Raw genomic sequence first — 21,357 nt, forward strand, 5'->3', positions numbered from 1 at the left:
TAAGCAAATTGACAAGTAAACCTGATAGTGGCATGAAATGACAAATGAGGGACTGTGATGAAGGGTGACAGGAGGGGGCCTCTGAGGCAGTGACATTTGAATTAAAACCTGAAGGACAAAAAGGAGTTAGTCCTGCAGAGCAGTGGGGGAAGAGCTAGGCAGAGCTGGCAATGGAACAGCAAGTGCAAAGGCCTTGTATCTGGCAAGTGTTGGGTGTATTTGAGGAATAGAAGGAAAGCCAATGTGGCAGCAAAGTGCACAGGGGCAGAGTGACACAGATGGAGTTGGAGGGGTAAACAGGGGTCAGAAAACACAGCATTTAAGTGTTTATGGCAACAGGTTTGTTCTGATAATAAATGCCAGAGGTTTTAAGCAATGGCGGGACATGGCCTGATATTCATTTCTTAAAAATCACTCTGGCTGAGTGTGAAAACTGGAGGTGCTTCGTCACATTTTCAAAAACTGTACCTGGATAGGCTGTATCACCTGGTCTTAAATTGAAAATTTACAGCTGAAGGGAAAGATGACACCCACCTCTGCACCAACAAGGCTTCCTGGGGGGAATTGGAGGTATAGCCTAGACCTGTTCCCCAACCTGTGTGGGGAGTCCATTCTCTCCAGGTTGAGAGGTGCAGGAAATAGGGGAGCAGGTGCTAAGTTCTGGAATGGGAGGAGACACAGAAAGGCAGGAAAAGCCAGAGCAGCCAGTGAGGATAGGAAAACTTTCTTTTCAATCCACTCTCGACATGGAGCTTGGACCCTTGCAATCTCCTTTCATGACAGTTTTGAGATGGGCTTACTACAGTGCTACATCTAGCTTTCCTTTCCTAATATGTCTAATGGTTTATTGAACAGAAATCTCTAGACATCGCTTACTTCCTTGAGGTACTCAAGCCTTGGGATGTTACATGTGATTGGGACAGAATAAAATATTAAAAAAAATTTTTGTCAATACTAGACCCCCCCCAGGAGGAATGTGATGAACAGGAATCTGGCTGAGAATGGCCAGGTAATTGTCCTGGCCAGTACGCTCTCCCTTGCACAAGGCTCTAGGCAACACTTGGTGCACTGACCTCCTCTTAGGATGTGAAATCTGTAGAATTCGCCGAGAAATACTGCAAGAAGTATCTGGGGAGGCACCCCCAGCTCCTGCCATCTTTGCACAAGCAGAGGGAGGCTGCAAGGCTTCCAGAGGAAAGCTAAACAGGAAGCTGATCTTTTCCAAGGAGCCTACAGGTCACTTTCAATCAGACCACTTGGCTCTCATAACATTTCCGAGCTCATTCTCAGAGAAACACTCTCCCTCGTCAACTGAGGCTCTGCTAAGAGGATTACTCCCACTGCCTCACCTGGCAAAGCTACACAGAAGACTACTAAGTCCCTACACGTAATGCCTCTGCACGATTCCAGAATCCAGTTTTCAACTATCAGCTTGTTACTTCCTGGATACCCCACCAGTGTCTTTCAGTCAGTGGGTCCTAAACCAACCCATCTTCCCCTCTCCTGGCTTTCCTGTTTCTGTTAATGGAATCACTGTTCCCTCTGCTACCCTGGCTGGAAACATCTGAGTCATTCTTGACTCATCCTTCTCCCTTATTCTCTAGATCAAATCAACTGCCGAATGGTGTAGTATCTATTTCCGTGATGTCACTTGAATCTGTCCCCTCCTTCCTACTGCCACCATCCCTCCTCAGTGTGAGCTGTCCTTACTTCCCTCTCGAAAGGAGCATCGTCCCTTTTTCTTCGCCATGAGCCCACCTTCATACTGCTGCTGACATAAAGCTCCTCAAAGACAGACGATCCCATCACTCTCTTTCCAGCAGCCTGATGGCTCCCACTGCTGCCACATTAAATATAAACCATCTTTTAGCTTTATACGTCTCCATGCCTTTTCCAATACTCCATGTTCAAGCTAAATGTACTCATTCCTGGTGTAGGACATGACTTTTTTTCCCCTTGAACCCTCTGAATAAATAAATGATCTTGCAAAAAAAAATAAGATCTTCCTATATTACTGTCCTGTATTATCTGCACTTATATGCTTATTTTATCTCCCTAGAAGATGTGATATTCCTGTATTACCTTTAGTTTTGCTTCCTCTGATCTTTGAGCACATGAATGTATCAGGCACTGCTATTAGAACACCTGTAGGAAATAATTTTACTCTCACGACAATTCTGATTGTATCCCCATGTTACCGTGACAAACCTGAGATGCAGAGAAGTTGAGTAACTTGCTGGGGTTCCATAACTAACAACTGGCAGAGCCAGGATACAGATTCACATGGTCTGGCCCCAGAGCCCAAGCTCTTAACCTCTGAGCTCACATTTGTCAGGGATGACAGCTGTATTCCTGATATCATATTTTGGATTCAGCTGATGTTTTATAACTGAACTGCAGTTGAAGGCATGTATCCATTAATGGCCAGAAATATCAATGGCAGGCTGAGTGTGCGAATGTAATTTGATATCAGGAGCTGATTTAAGGTGTTTCCCAGGAAATCACTCTGAAGCTAAGAGCTATCTTTGTGCTATTTTTTCCTACTTGTTCTTTTTTTTCTTTTCTTATTCCAGTACATGGGCTGTATTGAGGTGCTGCAATCAATGAGGTCACTGGATTTTGGCATGAGAACCCAAGTTACAAGGTAAGAGAACAAAAATGGGACAGACTTTGAGGACTATAGTCTAAAGTCACAAGAGTTTCTCCCCACAGGAGTTTCATGCAAGGCTTCAAAGGCATCGTGGGTTTTTATTCATATGGCTGGAAGGTACACCAAAGCCCAGTGACCTTCGATGAGTAGCTTTGCCTCATCACGTGAAAGATTTCTCAGTTGTGTGGCGGAGCATCTGCATTTCATATGAGAACTGACAAGATGATGCAGTCAGAGAAATAGCTGGTTTCCCAGATACTAAATGTATTTAAAATAATGTCTAGAAATAGGACGTTACAGAATCTCAGACCTGTCGAAGAAGTAGCCAAAAATAAGAACAGGGAAAAACTTTCCACATCAGCAAGCCCAAGCTCTCCCCATTTATGGCATCCCTGACACAAGAAACTCTTACTCCTTGTCTGGGTCTCCCTCCTCCATGTAGGGTGAGCTGGATGAAAGAGTTGAACCCGGGGAGCCTTACCCAGGGTGGCACCCGGCAGCTTAGGGAAAGAACCAGAATCATTATTACACAGAGCACAATTCAGAAGCAGAAATACAAGGCATGGTTCTTTAAGGCCAGGTTCAAAGCAAGGATGGAAAGGGGAATAATTGAGTGCTGAGACTGGTAACTGGGAAAATTGTGAGGTGAGGGGGATGAGGTGAGAGGACTGGATTTATAGGAGTGATTCAGGATGAAGACTTGGGCATCTGCGGTGTGTGGTGCCAGTATGTGTCTCAGGGGCAAGCTGCAGTGCCTGTCTGCACCCATGGTCGCAGGCCACTGTTTCCACAGGTGAATGTTCTCATTATGAAGAGAGGATAACTTTTCCTAATGCTCATCCTATGGAAGTCCGAGGCCTTGAAAAATTGTCCTCTTGACCAAAAGGTTTGGGGAAAGGAATCATACGCTGTTTAGGAGAGTCACAGTTTACAATGATATACAGTATTAAAGACCCTGAGAAGTCGTGTGCTATAGTTTAAAAAGCGCTAACTTCATCTTGAGATTTTCTAAATTTATTTGGCCCCATAATTCTTTTTTTATGTAACATAAATGAACATTCCATGTATCTCTGGGGTTCCATGAAATGATCTTTAAGAAATGCTATTGTGGACTCTTTTGTTTACAATGCATTCAAATCTGTCTTTCCAAATTTCTCACCAATCCTTGGTATTCCCTCAGGAGCTAAACAGATGAAATCTAATTCTTTTTTTTTTTTTTTTTCTGTATTCTTGGTGCCTATTTCAGTCCTTGGCACCCGGAAGGGGCTCAATGGATATTTATGGAATAAATGCATGACTCCACCTGACTACTTTCCAGGATTTGGAAATGGCTACATCTTCCCTCCCTTTTAAGCCTTCTCTTTCACATTCTCAGGCCCTTCAACTATCCTTTAAGCGAGAGGGTTTCTAGATTACTTCCTACTCTCTTAGCCCTAATTTGGACACATTTCAGGTTTTGTTTCATTCTGATGATGCTTAATCTGGAGAAAGCCCTTCCTCCAATCCTGAGCTGGTTACAGGTGGGAGGAAGAGGGTCGCTACCCCAGGTGCCTGGAGTGGGGATACATGAGAAAGGAATTTCACTGTCCATACTTGAGCATGACTGATTTTCTGTTCATTCCCTCATCCATTCATTTTGACTCATTCTCCTTCACTCGAATATGTATGGAGTGCTCATTAAGTGCCTGAAACTCTTCAAGAATAAAGGATGCAGATGCCTTTGACCTCAGAGAACTTACGTTCTACGTGGGGAAACAGACTATGGCAAGGAAACAAATAAGGAGACAATATACTTTCAGGTAGTAATAAGTGCCATTACTATAGTAATAAAGCAGGGTAAGAGGATAGAGATGTAGTAGGTGGGCTTTTAAATTTTATTTTATTATCTAGTTATAAATATACTGTATATTTACTTAGAACATTTAGAAAATACAGATAAATATGAAAAAGAAAATCACTCATAATCTCACCTGGAAATAATGTCTACTAACATTTTGTGCTTTGGAATAACCTTCTGATCTTTTCTTCCTTACATGTGCTTACAGTGATTTTTGTAGAAAAATCTGGAAAATATTTGCTACTGTTTCTCCCATGTTGACCATTTTCCTGTTGCTAAATATTCAGAAGAATTTTTAATTGTGGTAAAATACGTATAACAGAAACTTTACCATTTTAACCATTTTTAAGTGTCCAATTCAGTGGCATTAAGTGCATTCATCTTGTTGTGCAAACACCACCACCATCCCTCTCCAGAACTTTTTCATCTTTTCGAATTGAAACTTTATATATTAAATAATAACTTCTTATTCCCTTCTCCCCCAGCCCCTGGCAACCACCATTCTACTTTCTGTCTCTATGAATATGACTACTGTAGGTACCTCATATAAGTAGGGTTATATAGTGTTTGTTTTTTTTGTGACTAATTTATTTCATTTAGCATAATGTCTTCAAGGTTTATCACTAGGTCAAACAATATAAATATTTTGAAGGCTTTAGATCTGTATTGCTAGATTGTTCTGCAGAAGAACCATATACTAGTTGGTATCCTCCCTCCCAGCGATGTATCTATTTTTTGTTACTATCTGTTTTTATTTTATTTTTTTAATTTCTATTTTATATTGGAGTATATTTGATTTACAATGTTGTGTTAGTTTCAGGTGTACAGCAAAGTGATTTAGTTATACATATACATGTATCTATTCTTTTTCAGATTCTTTTCCCATATAGGTTATTACAGAGTATTGAGTAGAGTTCCCTGTGCTATACGGTAGGTCCTTGTTGATTATTTATTTTATATATAGTAGTGTGTATATGTTAATCCTAACTTCCTAATTTCTATTTTTAAAACATCTTTATGAATTTGTCAGTCTGTATTTTCCTACTGTTTAGTAAATGGTAAAAGACTATTTCTTTCTCTGCCATGAAGATTCGGTTCATGACTAATGTACAGGTCCAAGGGAAGGTGTCTGGCATAGTACCTGGATATTATTCCTTGTAGATGTGTCTGTATGAGATTCAGGCATGGCAAATTGTGCTCTGGGCAGACTTGTGGAAGCTTGAGAGTGGCTCACTTTCCATAAGCCTCTAATTCCCACCCTACTTCGCAAATATTTACCCTTCTTTCTTCTCTTAATTTTTCCTGCTTTATTTCCTTCTCCTTTCTTTTCTCAACTTACATATATTTTCACATTCAGCCACTATTCAAGTTGCTTTATTACCAATTGCCTTAGATGTTATTAATATATAACTGTTGAATCAGGTTTCAAATAGTTTACAATTTGAATTTCACATATTCACAAAGTTTCATTTAACTCATAATCCTACTTAACCCAAGAAAAACAATTCAATGGACCAGTTAGAATTCTATAAGAAAGAACTTTATTTTGTGTGACCACAGGTATCTCCTGACATTTACCAAGCAGAAGATTAATCAGGTGTGACTGCTGATAAACTAGTGTAGCTAATTGCCACTACGCATACAAACAGGTGTATTCAGGCTGATGTCCTACCTATGTTAATTGATCTTACCATCTCTCTACTAGTTAGTACATTGTTCCAGTTAACAGAGAGACAGCAACATGAAGTTCCTGATAATAAAGGAGGAGCCACGGTTAAGATACAACAGTTGGGTCAGTGTTTGAAACAGAGGAGAAAGATGGAGTCAAATTCTTCTCATTATGAGGGACCTTTCTGCCAATTGTTTGAGGGCTGAATCCATAGGACCTCTAGAACACAGAGAATACTCAGAGCAGAGAAAAAGAAAAGGACAAGGAGGCCATGTACTTTGTTGGCAGTTCCCTGGATTACACCCTTTCCAAAGCTCTCATCACACTTCTTTGACTCCAGATTTATCCACTAATTCTCACCTAGGCATTTATCCACCTGACTGATTTAGGACCACATCTTCATTTTTAGTAATCTAGTGTTCATGCGAAAGGGCAAAGGAGGAGGTTTTTCCTGATAGAAAAGAGAAACAAGATGATTAGGAAGGAGGGAGGGGCAAGATGGCGGAAGAGTAAGACGCGGAGATCACCTTCCTCCCCACAGATACATGAGAAATACATCTACACGTGGAACTGCTCCTACAGAACACCCACTGAACGCTGGCAGAAGACGTCAGACCTCCCAAAAGGCAAGAAAATCCCCACGTACTTGGGTAGGGCAAAAGAAAAAAGAAATAACAGAGACAAAAGAATAGGGACGGGACCTGCACCAGTGGGAGGGAGCTGTGAAGGAGGAAAGGTTTCCACACACTAGGAAGCCCCTTCGTGGGCAGAGACTGCGGGTAGCAGAGGGGGGAAGCTTCGGAGCCACGGAGGAGAGCGCAGCCACATTGGTGCGGAGGGCAAAGCGGAGATTCCCGCACAGAGGAGCGGTGCCGACCAGCACTCACCAGCCCGAGAGGCTTGTCTGCTCAGCCGCCGGGGCGGGCGGGGCCTGGGAGCTGGGGCTCGGGCTTCGGTGCTAGCCGGGAGGGAGTCCGGGAAAAAGACTGCAGCTGCCAAAGAGGCAAGAGAATTTTTCTTGCCTCTTTGTTTCGCGGCGCGCAAGGAGAGGGGATTCAGAGCGCCGCCTAAACGAGCTCCAGAGACGGGCGCGAGCCGCGGCTATCAGCGCGGATCCCACAGCAACAGGGACGCAGAGGGAAAAACGGAGAGATTCCCGCACAGAGGCTCGGCGCCGAGCAGCACTCACCAGCCCGAGAGGCTTGTCTGCTCACCCGCCGGGGCGGGCGGGGGCTGGGAGCTGAGGCGCGGGCTTCGGTCGTATCCCAGGGAGAGGACTGGGGTTGGCTGCGTGAACACAGCCTGAAGGGTCTAGCGCACCACAACTAGCCGGGAGGGTGCACGAGAAGGAGTCTGCAGCTGCCGAAGAGGCAGGAGACTTTTTCTTGCCTCTTTGTTTCGCGGCGCGCAAGGAGAGGGGATTCAGAGCGCCACTTAGACGAACTCCAGAGACGGGCGCGAGCCGCGGCTGTCGGCGCGGACCCCAGAGGCGGGCGTGGGACGCTAGGGCTGCTGCTGCCACCACCAAACAGCCTGTGGGCGAGCACAGGTCATTCTCCGCGCCGCCCCTCCCGGGAGCCTGTGCAGCCCGCCACGGCCAGGCTCCCATGGTCCGGGGACGGCTTCCCCGGGAGAGCGCGCGGCGCGCCTCGGGCTGCTGCAACGTCGCGCCGGCCTCTGCCGCCGCAGGCTCGCCCTGCCTCCTCCGTACCGCTCCCTCCCCCCGGCCTGACTGAGCCAGAGCCCCCGAATCATCTGCTCCTTTAACCCCGTTCTGTCTGGGCGGGGAACAGACACCCTCAGGGGACCTACATGCAGAGGCGGGTCCAAATCCAAAGCTGAACCCCGGGAGCTGTACGAACAAAGAAGAGAAAGGGAAATCTCTCCCAGCAGCCTCAGAAGCAGCGGATTAAAGCTCCACAAACAACTTGATGTGCCTGCATCTGTTGAATACCTGAATAGACAACGAATCATCCCAAATTTAGGAGATGGACTTTGGGAGCAGGATATATTAACTTTTCCCCTTTTCCTTTTTTTTGTGAGTGTAGATGTGAATGCTTCTGGGTGAGATTTTTGTCTGTATAGCTTTGCTCTCACCGTTAGTCCTAGGGTTAGGTCCGTCCGTTTTTTTTTTTTTTTTTTTTTTGGCTTAAAATTTTTTTTTTTCCCCTAATAAATGTTTTCTTAATAATTTTTTCCTTATTTTCTATTTTTAAAAAAAATTTTTTAAATAAGTTTTTTCATATTTTTTATTTTAAAAAATTAAAAAATTTTTTTTCTTAATAAATTTTTTCTAAATAATTTTTTTCTTATTTTTAGTATAAAAAATTAATAAATCTATTTTTAAAAATTAAAAAAAAATTTTTTTTCTTAATAAATTTACTCTTAATAATTTTTTTTCTTATTTTTTATTATAATTGCTTTATTTTATTTTATTTTATCCTCTTTTTTTCTTTCTTTCCATTTTTTCTCCCTTTTATTCTGAGCCGTGTGGATGAAAGGCTCTTGGTGCTCCAGCCAGGCATCAGGGCTGTGCCTCTGAGGTGGGAGAGCCAACTTCAGGACACTGGTCCACAAGAGACCTCCCAGCTCCACGTAATACCAAACGGCGAAAATCTCTCACAGATCTCCATCTCAACATCAAGACCCAGCTTCACTCAACGACCAGCAAGCTACAGTGCTGGACACCCTATGCCAAACAACTAGCAAGAGAGGAACACAGCCCCATCCATTAACAGAGAGGCTGCCTAAAATCATAATAAGGCCACAGACACCCCAAAACACACCACCAGACGTGGACGAACCCACCAGAAAGACAACATCCAGCCTCATCCACCAGAACACAGGCACTAGTTCCCTCCACCAGGAAACCTACACAACCCACTGAACCAACCTTAACCACTGGGGACAGATACCAAAAACAACGGGAACTACGAACCTGCAGCCTGTGAAAAGGAGACCCCAAACACAGTAAGATAAGCAAAATGAGAAGACAGAAAAACACACAGCAGATGAAGGAGCAGGGTCAAAACACACCAGACCTAACAAATGAAGAGGAAATAGGTAGTCTACCTGAAAAAGAATTCAGAATAATGATAGTAAGGATGATCCAAAGTCTTGGAAATAGAATAGACAAAATGCAAGAAACATTTAACAAGGACGTAGAAGAACTAAAGAGGAACCAAGAAACGATGACAAGCACAATAAATGAAATTAAAAATACTCTAGATGGGATCAATAGCAGAATAACTGAGGCAGAAGAACGGATAAGTGACCTGGAAGATAAAATGGTGGAAATAACTACTGCAGACCAGAATAAAGAAAAAAGAATGAAAAGAACTGAGGACAGTCTCAGAGACCTCTGGGACAACATTAAATGCACCAACATTCGAATTATAGGGGTCCCAGAAGAAGAAGAGAAAAAGAAAGGGACTGAGAAAATATTTGAAGAGATTATAGTTGAAAACTTCCCTAATATGGGAAAGGAAATAGTTAATCAAGTCCTGGAAGCACAGAGAGTCCCATACAGGATAAATCCAAGGAGAAACACACCAAGACACATATTAATCAAACTATCAAAAATTAAATATAAAGAAAACATATTAAAAGCAGCAAGGGAAAAACAACAGATAACACACAAGGGCATCCCCATAAGGTTAACAGCTGATCTTTCAGCAGAAACGCTGCAAGCCAGAAGGGAATGGCAGGATATACTTAAAGTGATGAAGGAGAAAAACCTACAACCAAGATTACTCTACCCAGCAAGGATCTCATTCAGATTTGATGGAGAAATTAAAACCTTTACAGACAAGCAAAAGCTGAGAGAGTTCAGCACCACCAAACCAGCTTTACAACAAATGCTAAAGGAACTTCTCTAGGCAAGAAACACAAGAGAAGGAAAACACCTACAATAACAAACCCAAAACATTTAAGAAAATGGGAATAGGAACATACATATCGATAATTACCTTAAATGTAAATGGATTAAATGCTCCCACCAAAAGACACAGACTGGCTGAATGGATACAAAAACAAGACCCATATATATGCTGTCTACAAGAGACCCACTTCAGACCTAGAGACACATACAGACTGAAAGTGAGGGGATGGAAAAAGATATTCCATGCAAATGGAAATCAAAAGAAAGCTGGAGTAGCAATTCTCATATCAGACAAAATAGACTTTAAAATAAAGACAATTACAAGAGACAAAGACGGACACTATATAATGATCAAGGGATCGATCCAAGAGGAAGGTATAACAATTGTAAATATTTATGCACCCAACATAGGAGCACCTCAATACATAAGGCAAATACTAACAGCCATAAAAGGGGAAATCGACAGTAACACAATCATAGTAGGGGACTTTAACACCCCACTTTCACCAATGGACAGATCATCCAAAATGAAAATAAATAAGGAAACACAAGCTTTAAATGATACATTAAACAAGATGGACTTAATTGATATTTATAGGACATTCCACCCAAAAACAACAGAATACACATTTTTCTCAAGTGCTCATGGAACATTCTCCAGGATAGATCATATCTTGGGTCACAAATCAAGCCTTGGTAAATTTAAAAAAATTGAAATCGTATCAAGTATCTTTTCCGACCACAACGCTATGAGACTAGATATCAATTACAGGAAAAGATCTGTAAAAAATACAAACACATGGAGGCTACACAATACACTACTTAATAACGAAGTGATCACTGAAGAAATCAAAGGGGAAATCAAAAAATACCTAGACACAAATGACAATGGAGACACGACGATCCAAAACCTATGGGATGCAGCAAAAGCAGTTCTAAGAGGGAAGTTTATAGCAATACAAGCCTACATCAAGAAACAGGAAACATCTCGAATAAACAACCTAACCTTGCACCTAAAGCAATTAGAGAAAGAAGAACAAAAAAAACCCAAAGCTAGCAGAAGGAAAGAAATCATAAAGATCAGATCAGAAATAAATGAAAAAGAAATGAAGGAAACAATAGCAAAAATCAATGAAACTAAAAGCTGGTTCTTTGAGAAGATAAACAAAATTGATAAACCATTAGCCAGACTCATCAAGAGAAAAAAGGAGAAGACTCAAATTAATAGAATTAGAAATGAAAAAGGAGAAGTAACCACTGACACTGCAGAAATACAAACGATCATAAGAGATTACTACAAGCAACTCTATGCTAATAAAATGGACAACCTGGAAGAAATGGACAGATTCTTAGAAATGCACAACCTGCCGAGACTGAACCAGGAAGAAATAGAAAATATGAACAGACCAATCACAAGCACTGAAATTGAAACTGTGATTAAAAATCTTCCAACACACAAAAGCCCAGGACCAGATGGCTTCACAGGCGAATTCTATCAAACATTTAGAGAAGAGCTAACACCTATCCTTCTCAAACTCTTCCAAAATATTGCAGAGGGAGGAACACTCCCCAACTCATTCTACGAGGCCACCATCACCCTGATACCAAAACCAGGCAAAGACGTCACAAAGAAAGAAAACTACAGGCCAATATCACTGATGAACATAGATGCAAAAATCCTCAACAAAATACTAGCAAACAGAATCCAACAGCACATTAAAAGGATCATACACCATGATCAAGTGGGGTTTATTCCAGGAATGCAAGGATTCTTCAATATACGCAAATCAATCAACGTGATACATCATATTAACAAATTGAAGGAGAAAAACCATATGATCATCTCAATAGATGCAGAGAAAGCTTTCGACAAAATTCAACACCCATTTATGATAAAAGTCCTGCAGAAAGTAGGCATAGAGGGAACTTTCCTCAACATAATAAAGGCCGTATATGACAAACCCACAGCCAACATTGTCCTCAATGGTGAAAAACTGAAACCATTTCCACTAAGATCAGGAACAAGACAAGGTTGCCCACTCTCACCACTATTATTCAACATAGTTTTGGAAGTGTTAGCCACAGCAATCAGAGACGAAAAAGAAATAAAAGGAATCCAAATCGGAAAAGAAGAAGTAAAGCTGTCACTGTTTGCAGATGACATGATACTATACATAGAGAATCCAAAAGATGCTACCAGAAAACTACTAGAGCTAATCAATGAATTTGGTAAAGTAGCAGGATACAAAATTAATGCACAGAAATCTCTTGCATTCCTGTATACTAATGATGAAAAATCTGAAAGTGAAATTAAGAAAACACTCCCGTTTACCATTGCAACAAAAAGAATAAAATACCTAGGAATAAACCTACCTAAGGAGACAAAAGACCTGTATGCAGAAAATTATAGGACACTGATGAAAGAAATTAAAGATGATACAAATAGATGGAGAGATATACCATGTTCTTGGATTGGAAGAATCAACATTGTGAAAATGACTCTGCTACCCAAAGCAATCTACAGATTCAATGCAATCCCTATCAAACTACCACTGGCATTTTTCACAGAACTAGAACAAAAAATTTCACAATTTGTATGGAAACACAAAAGACCCCGAATAGCCAAAGCAATCTTGAGAACGAAAAATGGAGCTGGAGGAATCAGGCTCCCTGACTTCAGACTATATTACAAAGCTACAGTAATCAAGACAGTTTGGTACTGGCACAAAAACAGAAATATAGATCAATGGAACAGGATAGAAAGCCCAGAGATAAGCCCACACACATATGGTCACCTTATCTTTGATAAAGGAGGCAAGCATATACAGTGGAGAAAAGACAGCCTCTTCAATAAGTGGTGCTGGGAAAATTGGACAGGTACATGTAAAAGTATGAAATTAGAACACTCCCTAACACCATACACAAAAATAAACTCAAAATGGATTAAAGACCTAAGTGTAAGGCCAGACACTATCAAACTCTTAGAGGAAAACATAGGCAGAACACTGTATGACATAAGTCACAGCAAGATCCTTTTTGACCCAGGTCCTAGAGAAATGGAAATAAAAACACAAATAAACAAATGGGACCTAATGAAACTTAAAAGCTTTTGCACAGCAAAGGAAACCATAAACAAGACCAAAAGACAACCCTCAGAATGGGAGAAAATATTTGCAAATGAAGCAACGGACAAAGGATTAATCTCCAAGATTTACAAGCAGCTCATGCAGCTCAATAACAAAAAAACAAACAACCCAATCCAAAAATGGGCAGAAGACCTAAATAGACATTTCTCCAAAGAAGAGATACAGATTGCCAACAGACACATGAAAGAATGCTCAACATCATTAATCATTAGAGAAATGCAAATCAAAACTACAATGAGGTATCATCTCACACCGGTCAGAATGGCCATCATCAAAAAATCTAGAAACAATAAATGCTGGAGAGGGTGTGGAGAAAAGGGAACACTCTTGCACTGTTGGTGGGAATGTAAATTGATACAGCCACTATGGAGAACAGTATGGAGGTTCCTTAAAAAACTACAAATAGAACTACCATATGACCCAGCAATCCCACTACTGGGCATATACCCTGAGAAAACCATAATTCAGAAAGAGTCATGTACCAAAATATTCATTGCAGCTCTGTTTACAATAGCCAGGACATGGAAGCAACCTAGGTGTCCATCATCGGATGAATGGATAAAGAAGATGTGGCACATATATACAATGGAATATTACTCAGCCATAAAAAGAAATGAAATGGAGGTGTTTGTAATGAGGTGGATGGAGTTAGAGTCTGTCATACAGAGTGAAGTAAGTCAGAAAGAGAAAAACAAATACAGTATGCTAACACATATATATGGAATCTAAGGGAAAAAAAAAAAAAAAAAAAGAGGTCATGAAGAACCTAGTGGCAAGATGGGAATAAAGACACAGACCTGCTAGAGAATGGACTTGAGGATATGGGGAGGGGGAGGGGTGAGATGTGACAGGGTGGGAGAGTGTCATGGACATATATACACTACCAAATGTAAAATGGATAGCTGGTGGGAAGCAGCCGCATAGCACAGGGAGATCAGCTCGGTGCTTTGTGACCACCTAGAGGGGTGGGATAGGGAGGGTGGGAGGGAGGGAGATGCAAGAGGGAAGAGATATGGCAACATATGTATATGTGTAACTGATTCACTTTGTTGTAAAGCAGAAGCTAGCACACCATTGTAAAGCAATTATACTTCAATAAAGATGTTTAAAAAAAAAAAAAAAAAAAAAAGATGATTAGGAAGACAAAGGCTCACGGTGATGGTTGTCTTCAGAATGTCTGGAGAACGATATCAAAAGGAAATAAGAGAAGGGGAAAATGAAAATCATACTAAGGATGACATAGTCATTCCTCTCTCCTATAAAAATGTTCTCAACATGATTTTTATTTTTTAATTTTTTGGGGGGAGTGGGAACTCAAAACTTTTACTAAGATTATCTCTTAAAAACTCTCATTCTACTAACGAGGAGATGAAATTTAGATTTAGTAACTCGCCCAAGGTCACACAGCTAATAGATGTGAAGATGGAACTTCAGGTTAAGGCTCCAGGATTAAGAAATTTTGCTCTTTGGCACTATTTTAATATGTCATGATGGTTAAATGATACTTTTCCCTTTAATTTATTATTGTAGAGAACTGCATTAATAAGTTTTATAATATGGAACAATCATTGAATTCCTACTGTAAACCCTTCTTAATTGTCATGTCATCATAGGTAACAGTTACATACAATTTGTTAATATTTTATTTCAAATTTTTGCATCCTTATTTTAAGTGAGTTTTCTTTTTCGAACTATACTTACAAAATTTTGGTTTCAGGAATAGGTTAGCCCCATGAGAATGATTTCAGAACCTTTGCATATTTTCTGTGCTCTGCCACAATTTAAACAATGTTGGAATTATCTGCTACTATAAAAGTCTTTGGAACTAGCCCAAACAACTCTCTGAGCTTGTTAGATTTTTACCTCCGTTGTCAAATCTTCTTTTTTATTAGTCTTTTCAAATTTTTTTATCCTTTGGTAAGATAATTTTGGGGTGATTTTACCCCAAAAGTTGGGCATTTTATCTTGATTTTTCAAATTTGTCACATAATGTTGGCCATAGTATTCTCATCTAATTTTCACATAGCCTCTATATATGTGATTTTGCTCTCTTCAACATTTCTGATTTGTTTGTGTGATCTTTTAAAATCAGATTTGCCAGAGGTTTGTTTATTTTATTGCTCTTTTGAAAGAACCAGGTTTAGTTTTTATTATTCAAATCTACTTGGTCTTTGGTTTTCTAATTCATTTCTTTCCTCTTTATCTTCAGTATATCTTTCCTCCTTTTTAAGTTTATTTTATGCTGTTCTTTCTTTAATTTCTTAAGATTATTCTTTCATAATTTCTTTATTTTTATTTTTGTCTTCCAGTTTTATTGAGATATAATTGATATACAGCACTGTATAAGTTTAAGGTGTACAGCGTAATGATCTGACTTACATATATCGTGAAATGATTATCACAGTAAATTTACTGGACATTCATCATCTCATATAGGTACAAAATTAAAGAAGTATAAAAAAATGTTTTTCTTATGATGAGAACTCAGGATTTGCTCTCTTAACAGCTTCCATATATAACACTCAGCAGTGTTAATTATATTTATCATGTTGTACATCACATCCCTAGTACTTACTTATCTTATAACTGGAAGTTTGTACCTTTGACTCCCTTCCTCTAATTCCCCCTCCCTCCACCTTCAGCCTCTCGTATCCACAAATCTGACCTTTTTAATGAGTTTGTTTGTTTTTGCAGTGTAATTGACCTACAATATTATGTTAATTTATGGCATATAACATAGTGATTCGATATTTCTATACATTTCAAATTGATCACCATGATAAATCTAATTACCATTCATCGTGATTTTTAAAACAAAGATAAAGAAAACAAAAACCTCATTTGATCTGAAACACACACACACACACACACACACACACACACACACACAAGAAATCATGTCACTAAAACCTAAAGCCCACTCCCTCCCTTGCATAAGCATCCACATCATGCAAAGAAGAAAAAAATCTTCCCTTTCCCACTAAGGATGCCTCTTTGTGTCTTGGTGGGAAACTGCCTCTGATGCTGAAGGAGGAATAAATTATACGTCAGGGTAAATGCAATAAGTGGAGCTGGTGGGACAGGGCTTGGTTTTCAACCCTGAAGAACAGAACTTCATAGGAAACGTGGAGGGAACATTTAGTTCATCACCACAGGACGTAATTTACCCCAAGGGCAGGGCACACTGCTGGTGGGAGGAACCTCCAGATCATTGTCTTACTACACTGTCCTCTTCCTGTATTTATTGCCTTACATTTGTAACTCATACATGGTAATAAAATCAGCCAGGCAAAGCGCAAAACACCCAGCACAGGATCTGTCCATGCCAGGCTCCAGGACAGCTGGGAAGCAGCAATTCTTGGTGAGTTATTAGCCTCATTCCTGTGATGGCCACCCCTTTGGGGGTGGGGGTCTGTGAAGGAAAGGGGGAGTGGTTAGAGAATGAGTGGTGAGTGCTTCCTTTTGGGGTCCTGGCTTCAGATTCATTTTCTCTAGCTGATCATAAGGCATGTGCCCCATTCCATTCCATGGGGGAGGAAAACCCTGAGTAGTGTTTTTTGGAACTGCTGCTGTAGACAGTAAGCAGGCTGTTTGGGTGATTGGTAGTAGGTAAAGCAGCAAGGAAGCAGAGATCATAATTCAGAGGATGTTGTAATTGGAGTAGTTTCCTGTTTGGAATGTTATTGCTCCTGAGCACTGATTCTGCAAATTTAATTCACTGTCTTGAAATTTTGACTCTTTGGCTTCAACAGGACATTAAAGGCAGCTCTTCAGAGACAAATGAATACTTCTGTGTGTGTTTGTGTGTCTGTGTGTGTTAGCAACTATTAGATGCAAAGCAGATCCAAGATGCAGCTGAACATTTACCTAAAGTCCCGTGGATGAGCTTTATAAGAAATGTGAACATCAGGAGGGAAAGTATTAAGTATACTGTAGAGGTCAAATATCTGCATGCTAGGTGGCTAAATTAAGATATCAATTTGTTTGAAAATAGGCTGGCATTTATGTAACTTTCCTGAGGAATGTATGAATGAGATTGATTGCAGCTATGCATGGATAAGTGTGTGTATCAGTGTAAAACTTGGAGTAACTGTCCGGCATCTGGTGTGTGGGTTCTGTGTTGACCTGTGAGGAGACCATGCAGTGAAGTGTGGGATTGCAGCTCACATGGCACACAAAGTAAAGACACCAGAGCGGGGATAAAGGGCCGAGTTTATTAACTTGCCAGGCAAGGGAACATCCCCCAGCGAAGACATTTACTGAGAAGAGTGGCAAGGAGAAAAAAAAAAAATCAAGAATGTTACAGTTCTAGTTCATAGTGGTCATGCTAAAATTTGAAAACGAGCACTTGCTGAGGCAGAATGTTCGTGGTTGGATAAAACAAGTTTCATTGTTCATTGGTCAGGAAGGAATGTAAAGGCCCCAAGAAGGGTCTGGGGTCCCAGGGTCAAGGCTTATGACCTTTATCAGCTGGTGAGAACAGTTACAACACATGACAGTCAAATCCTCCTCGGCAGGCACCGGTGTGAGTGGACGTACTTCCTCCCACACACGTGGGGACGTCAGGGAGCCCTCATGGAGGTTTTGTGTGGCGTGTGTCTGAATGTGTGCACAGTGACCACCTCTGCTAGCTTCAAGCTGCGCTGCTCCCGGTTCCTCACAACCTCGTTAGGACTGAGATCTCGCTTCTCAGGTATCTGAGATGAAATAGCCAATTAAATTCCTTTTAAAAGTCTTCAAAGATACAGTAATTTAAAAAAATTCCCAAGCTGGGACTTCCCTGGTGGCGCAGTGGTTAAGAATCCACCTGCCAATGCAGGGGACACGGATTCGAGCCCTGGTCTGGGAAGATCCCACATGCCGCGGAGCAGCTAAGCCCGTGTGCCACAACTACTGAGCCTGCGTGCCTAGAGCCTGTGCTGCACAACAAGAGAAGCCACCGCAATGAGAAGCCTGCGCACCGCAACGAAGAGTAGCCCCTGCTCACCACAACTAGAGAAAGCCCATGTGCAGCAATGAAGACCCAATGCAGCCAAAAATAAATAAATAAATTTATTTAAAAAAAAAAAAGTTCCCAAGCAGTTGGGAAGGATTCTGATAGCATGACAGAGTCAAACCCACAGAGAGAGGGTGTGAAAGTCAAGGGCACCTTTTCCTTAGAGTCATTAGCACAGTGTCTCTCACATGCAGGTGCAGTTACTATTTGAATGAGCACAGGTGAGGCCAAGAAGTACAGTTACTAAGGCAACCCACAGAATGGAAAAAATATTTTTTAAGTCATATATCTGATAAGGAATTAATATTCAAAATATGTAAAGAACTCCTGCAACTCAACAACAGGAAACCAAACAATCCTATTAAAAACTGGGCAAAGGACTTGAATAGACATTTCTCCAAAGAAGACACAGAAATGGACAATAAGCACATGAAAAGATGCTTAACACCACTAATCATTAGGGAAATGCAAATAAAAACCACCACGAAATAGTACTTCACACTCATTAGAATGGCTATTATTAAAAAAAAAGCCAAAACAACAAAAAACTAGAAAATAAATGTTGGCAAGGTTGTGGAGAAATTGGAACTCTTGTGCATTGCTGGTGGTGATGTAAAATGGTGCAGTTGCTGTGGAAAACAATATAGCAGTTCCTAAAAAATTAAAAATAGTATTACCATATGATCGAACAACTCCACTTCTGTGTATGTATCTAAAAGAATTGAAAGCATGTATTCAGACAGATATTTGTACACACATGTTCATAGCGGCATTATTCACAAACTCAAAAGGTGGAAGCAACCCAAGTATCCACTGATGGATGAATGGATAAACAAAACATGGTATATACATACAATGGAATATTAACCTTAAAAAAGAAAGATATCCTGCCAGTTGTGACAACACAGATGAACCTGGAGGGCATTATGCTAAGTGAAATAAGCCAGACAGAGAAAGATAAATACTACATGATATCACTTATACGTGGAATCTTTTTTGAAAAAGTCTGGCTCATAGCAACAGAAAGTAGAATGGTGGTTGCCAAGGGCTGGAGGGCAGGTGGGGAAATAGAGAGATATTGGTTAAAGGGAACAAACTTTCAGTTATAAGATGATTAAGGTCTGATGATCTAATGCATAACATAGTGACTATAGTTGATAATACTGTATTGAAATTTGCTAAGAGAGTAGATTTTAAGTATTCTCACCAAAAAAAAAAAAAAAGGCAAATGTGTGAGCTGATATATGTGCTAGTTAACTTGATTTTGGGAATTCTTTCACAATGGACACATCTATCAAACTATCATGTTGTACACTTTAAATATATTATGACTTTATTTGTCAATTATACCTCAGTAAAGCTGAAAAAAAAGGAAATTCTGACACATGCTACAACATGGATTAACCTTGTCATAGTGCATTTGGGCTGCTATAACAAAATACCATAGATTGGGTAGCTTATAAACAACAGATATTTATTTCTTACTGCTCTGGAGTTGGGATATCTGAGATCAAGGTGCCATCATGGTCGGGTGAGGGCCCTTTTCTGGATCACAGACTTATTGTATCCTCACATTGCAGAAGGGGCTAGGGAGCTCTGTGGTACCTCTTTTATAAGAGCACTAATCTCCTTCATGAGGGCCCCACCCTCATGACCTAATTACCTCCCCAAAGCCTCACTTACTAGTACCATCACCTTTGGGGGGTTAGGATTTCAACACACAAATTTTGGGGAGACACAAACATTCAGCACACTGCAGACCTTGAGGACATTGTGCTAAGTAAATAAGTCAGCCACAAAAAAGACCAATACTGTATGATTTCATTTATATGAAGTGCCTAGAGTAGTCAGATCCAGAGATAGAAAGCAGAATGGTGGTTGCCAGGGGTTATAAGGGGAGGGAGTTAGTGCTTAATGGGTACAGAGTTTCAGTTTGGGAAGGTGAAAAAGTTCTGGAAATGGATGGTGGTGCTGATTGCACAACAATGTGAATGTATCAATACTTAATGCCACTGAACTGTACACTTAAAAATGGTTAAAATGGTAAATTTTATGTATGTATGTTTTACCACAATTTTTAAAAAGTATCAGTTACTAGATGAGTCATATTTTTGAAGTATTCAATGTTGTCTGTTTATTTTGCTGAAAAGGTGCAAAACCAGTAAGAGAAGGACAACTGAAGCATCAGGGCCTATTGTCTATCAGGTGCCACAGCTGAGAGTATTAGGGAAGGAGTGCATAGTGGCCTCTTCTAACTTCTTGACCGGGAAGCCCAACCAAAAACCACGCTGGCCGAGAGGGCTGCTGCAGGACAAGAGGCGAGAGTAGTTAACAACAGCTGACATTTGTTTCGCATGCCCAGGGCTTTTACATTCATGTTCTCTTATGAACCACACAATCACCCTGAGAGGAAGGCACTGTAATTCCCCATTTTGAGCATGGGGAAGCTGAGGCTCAGAGAAGATAAGTGACCATCCCAAGACCACACAGCTCTTTTGCTGGGCTCAGACCCAGGTACTATTAAACCAAATCCTGTCCCTACGGCACTTAATGTTTCCTAGTGACGTTGCTTTGGTTTGAAGATAAGTAACTGCTCTTATAGCTGTGAATAGACTAAGATGCTGGGAGACAATTCAGGCAGTAAAGGCAAGCCTGAGTCATCTTTATCCACATTTTTTTTTTTGGCTCCGCTTCTCGGCTTGCGGGATCTTAGTTCCCTGACCAGGGATTGAACCCAGGTCCCCTGCAGTGGAAGCACAGAGTCCTAACCACTGGACAGCCAGAGAATTCCCCTGAGTTGTCTTTAAAAATCACTTCTAACTGAGAGAACAGCACGGCTATGATCATTACCATTGCTGATGTCAGGTCTCTGTGGAACATCTAATTCTTAACACTTTTTCACTATTCCTTTCTGATTATAAAAATTAAATGTGGCTTATTGTGGGAATTGGGAAGTAGGGTAAAAGAAAAGAAAAAACAGACAAATCACTGGAGGTAATCAAGAGTAACAGTTTGGTATAAGGTTTTTCCAGTCATATGTTTGGAAACTAAAGTGAGATTATATGGTGCTTATTAATTTGTGATGTGTTTTTATCATTTATTATGCACTTTTTCTAGGTCATTAAGTATGACCAGTACTTGCTTTGACCTGAGCTTTAAGGTGGCAGAAATAATTTTGA

At 40.5% G+C, this 21,357-nt stretch overlaps 1 protein-coding gene across 1 annotated transcript in view; it reads left to right on the forward strand.

The window, feature by feature from the left end:
* Window positions 1-21,357, forward strand: part of SHC4 (SHC adaptor protein 4) — a 132,931-nt gene that overhangs the window by 35,228 nt on the left and 76,346 nt on the right. Inside the window, exon 2 of the mRNA XM_061180330.1 lies at window positions 2,574-2,644. Coding sequence (XP_061036313.1) covers window positions 2,574-2,644 — 71 coding nt within the window. The remainder of the gene's footprint in view (window positions 1-2,573; window positions 2,645-21,357) is intronic.

The sequence above is a fragment of the Eubalaena glacialis genome, chromosome 2 (assembly GCF_028564815.1).
Source record: "Eubalaena glacialis isolate mEubGla1 chromosome 2, mEubGla1.1.hap2.+ XY, whole genome shotgun sequence".
Taxonomy (NCBI): domain Eukaryota; kingdom Metazoa; phylum Chordata; class Mammalia; order Artiodactyla; family Balaenidae; genus Eubalaena; species Eubalaena glacialis.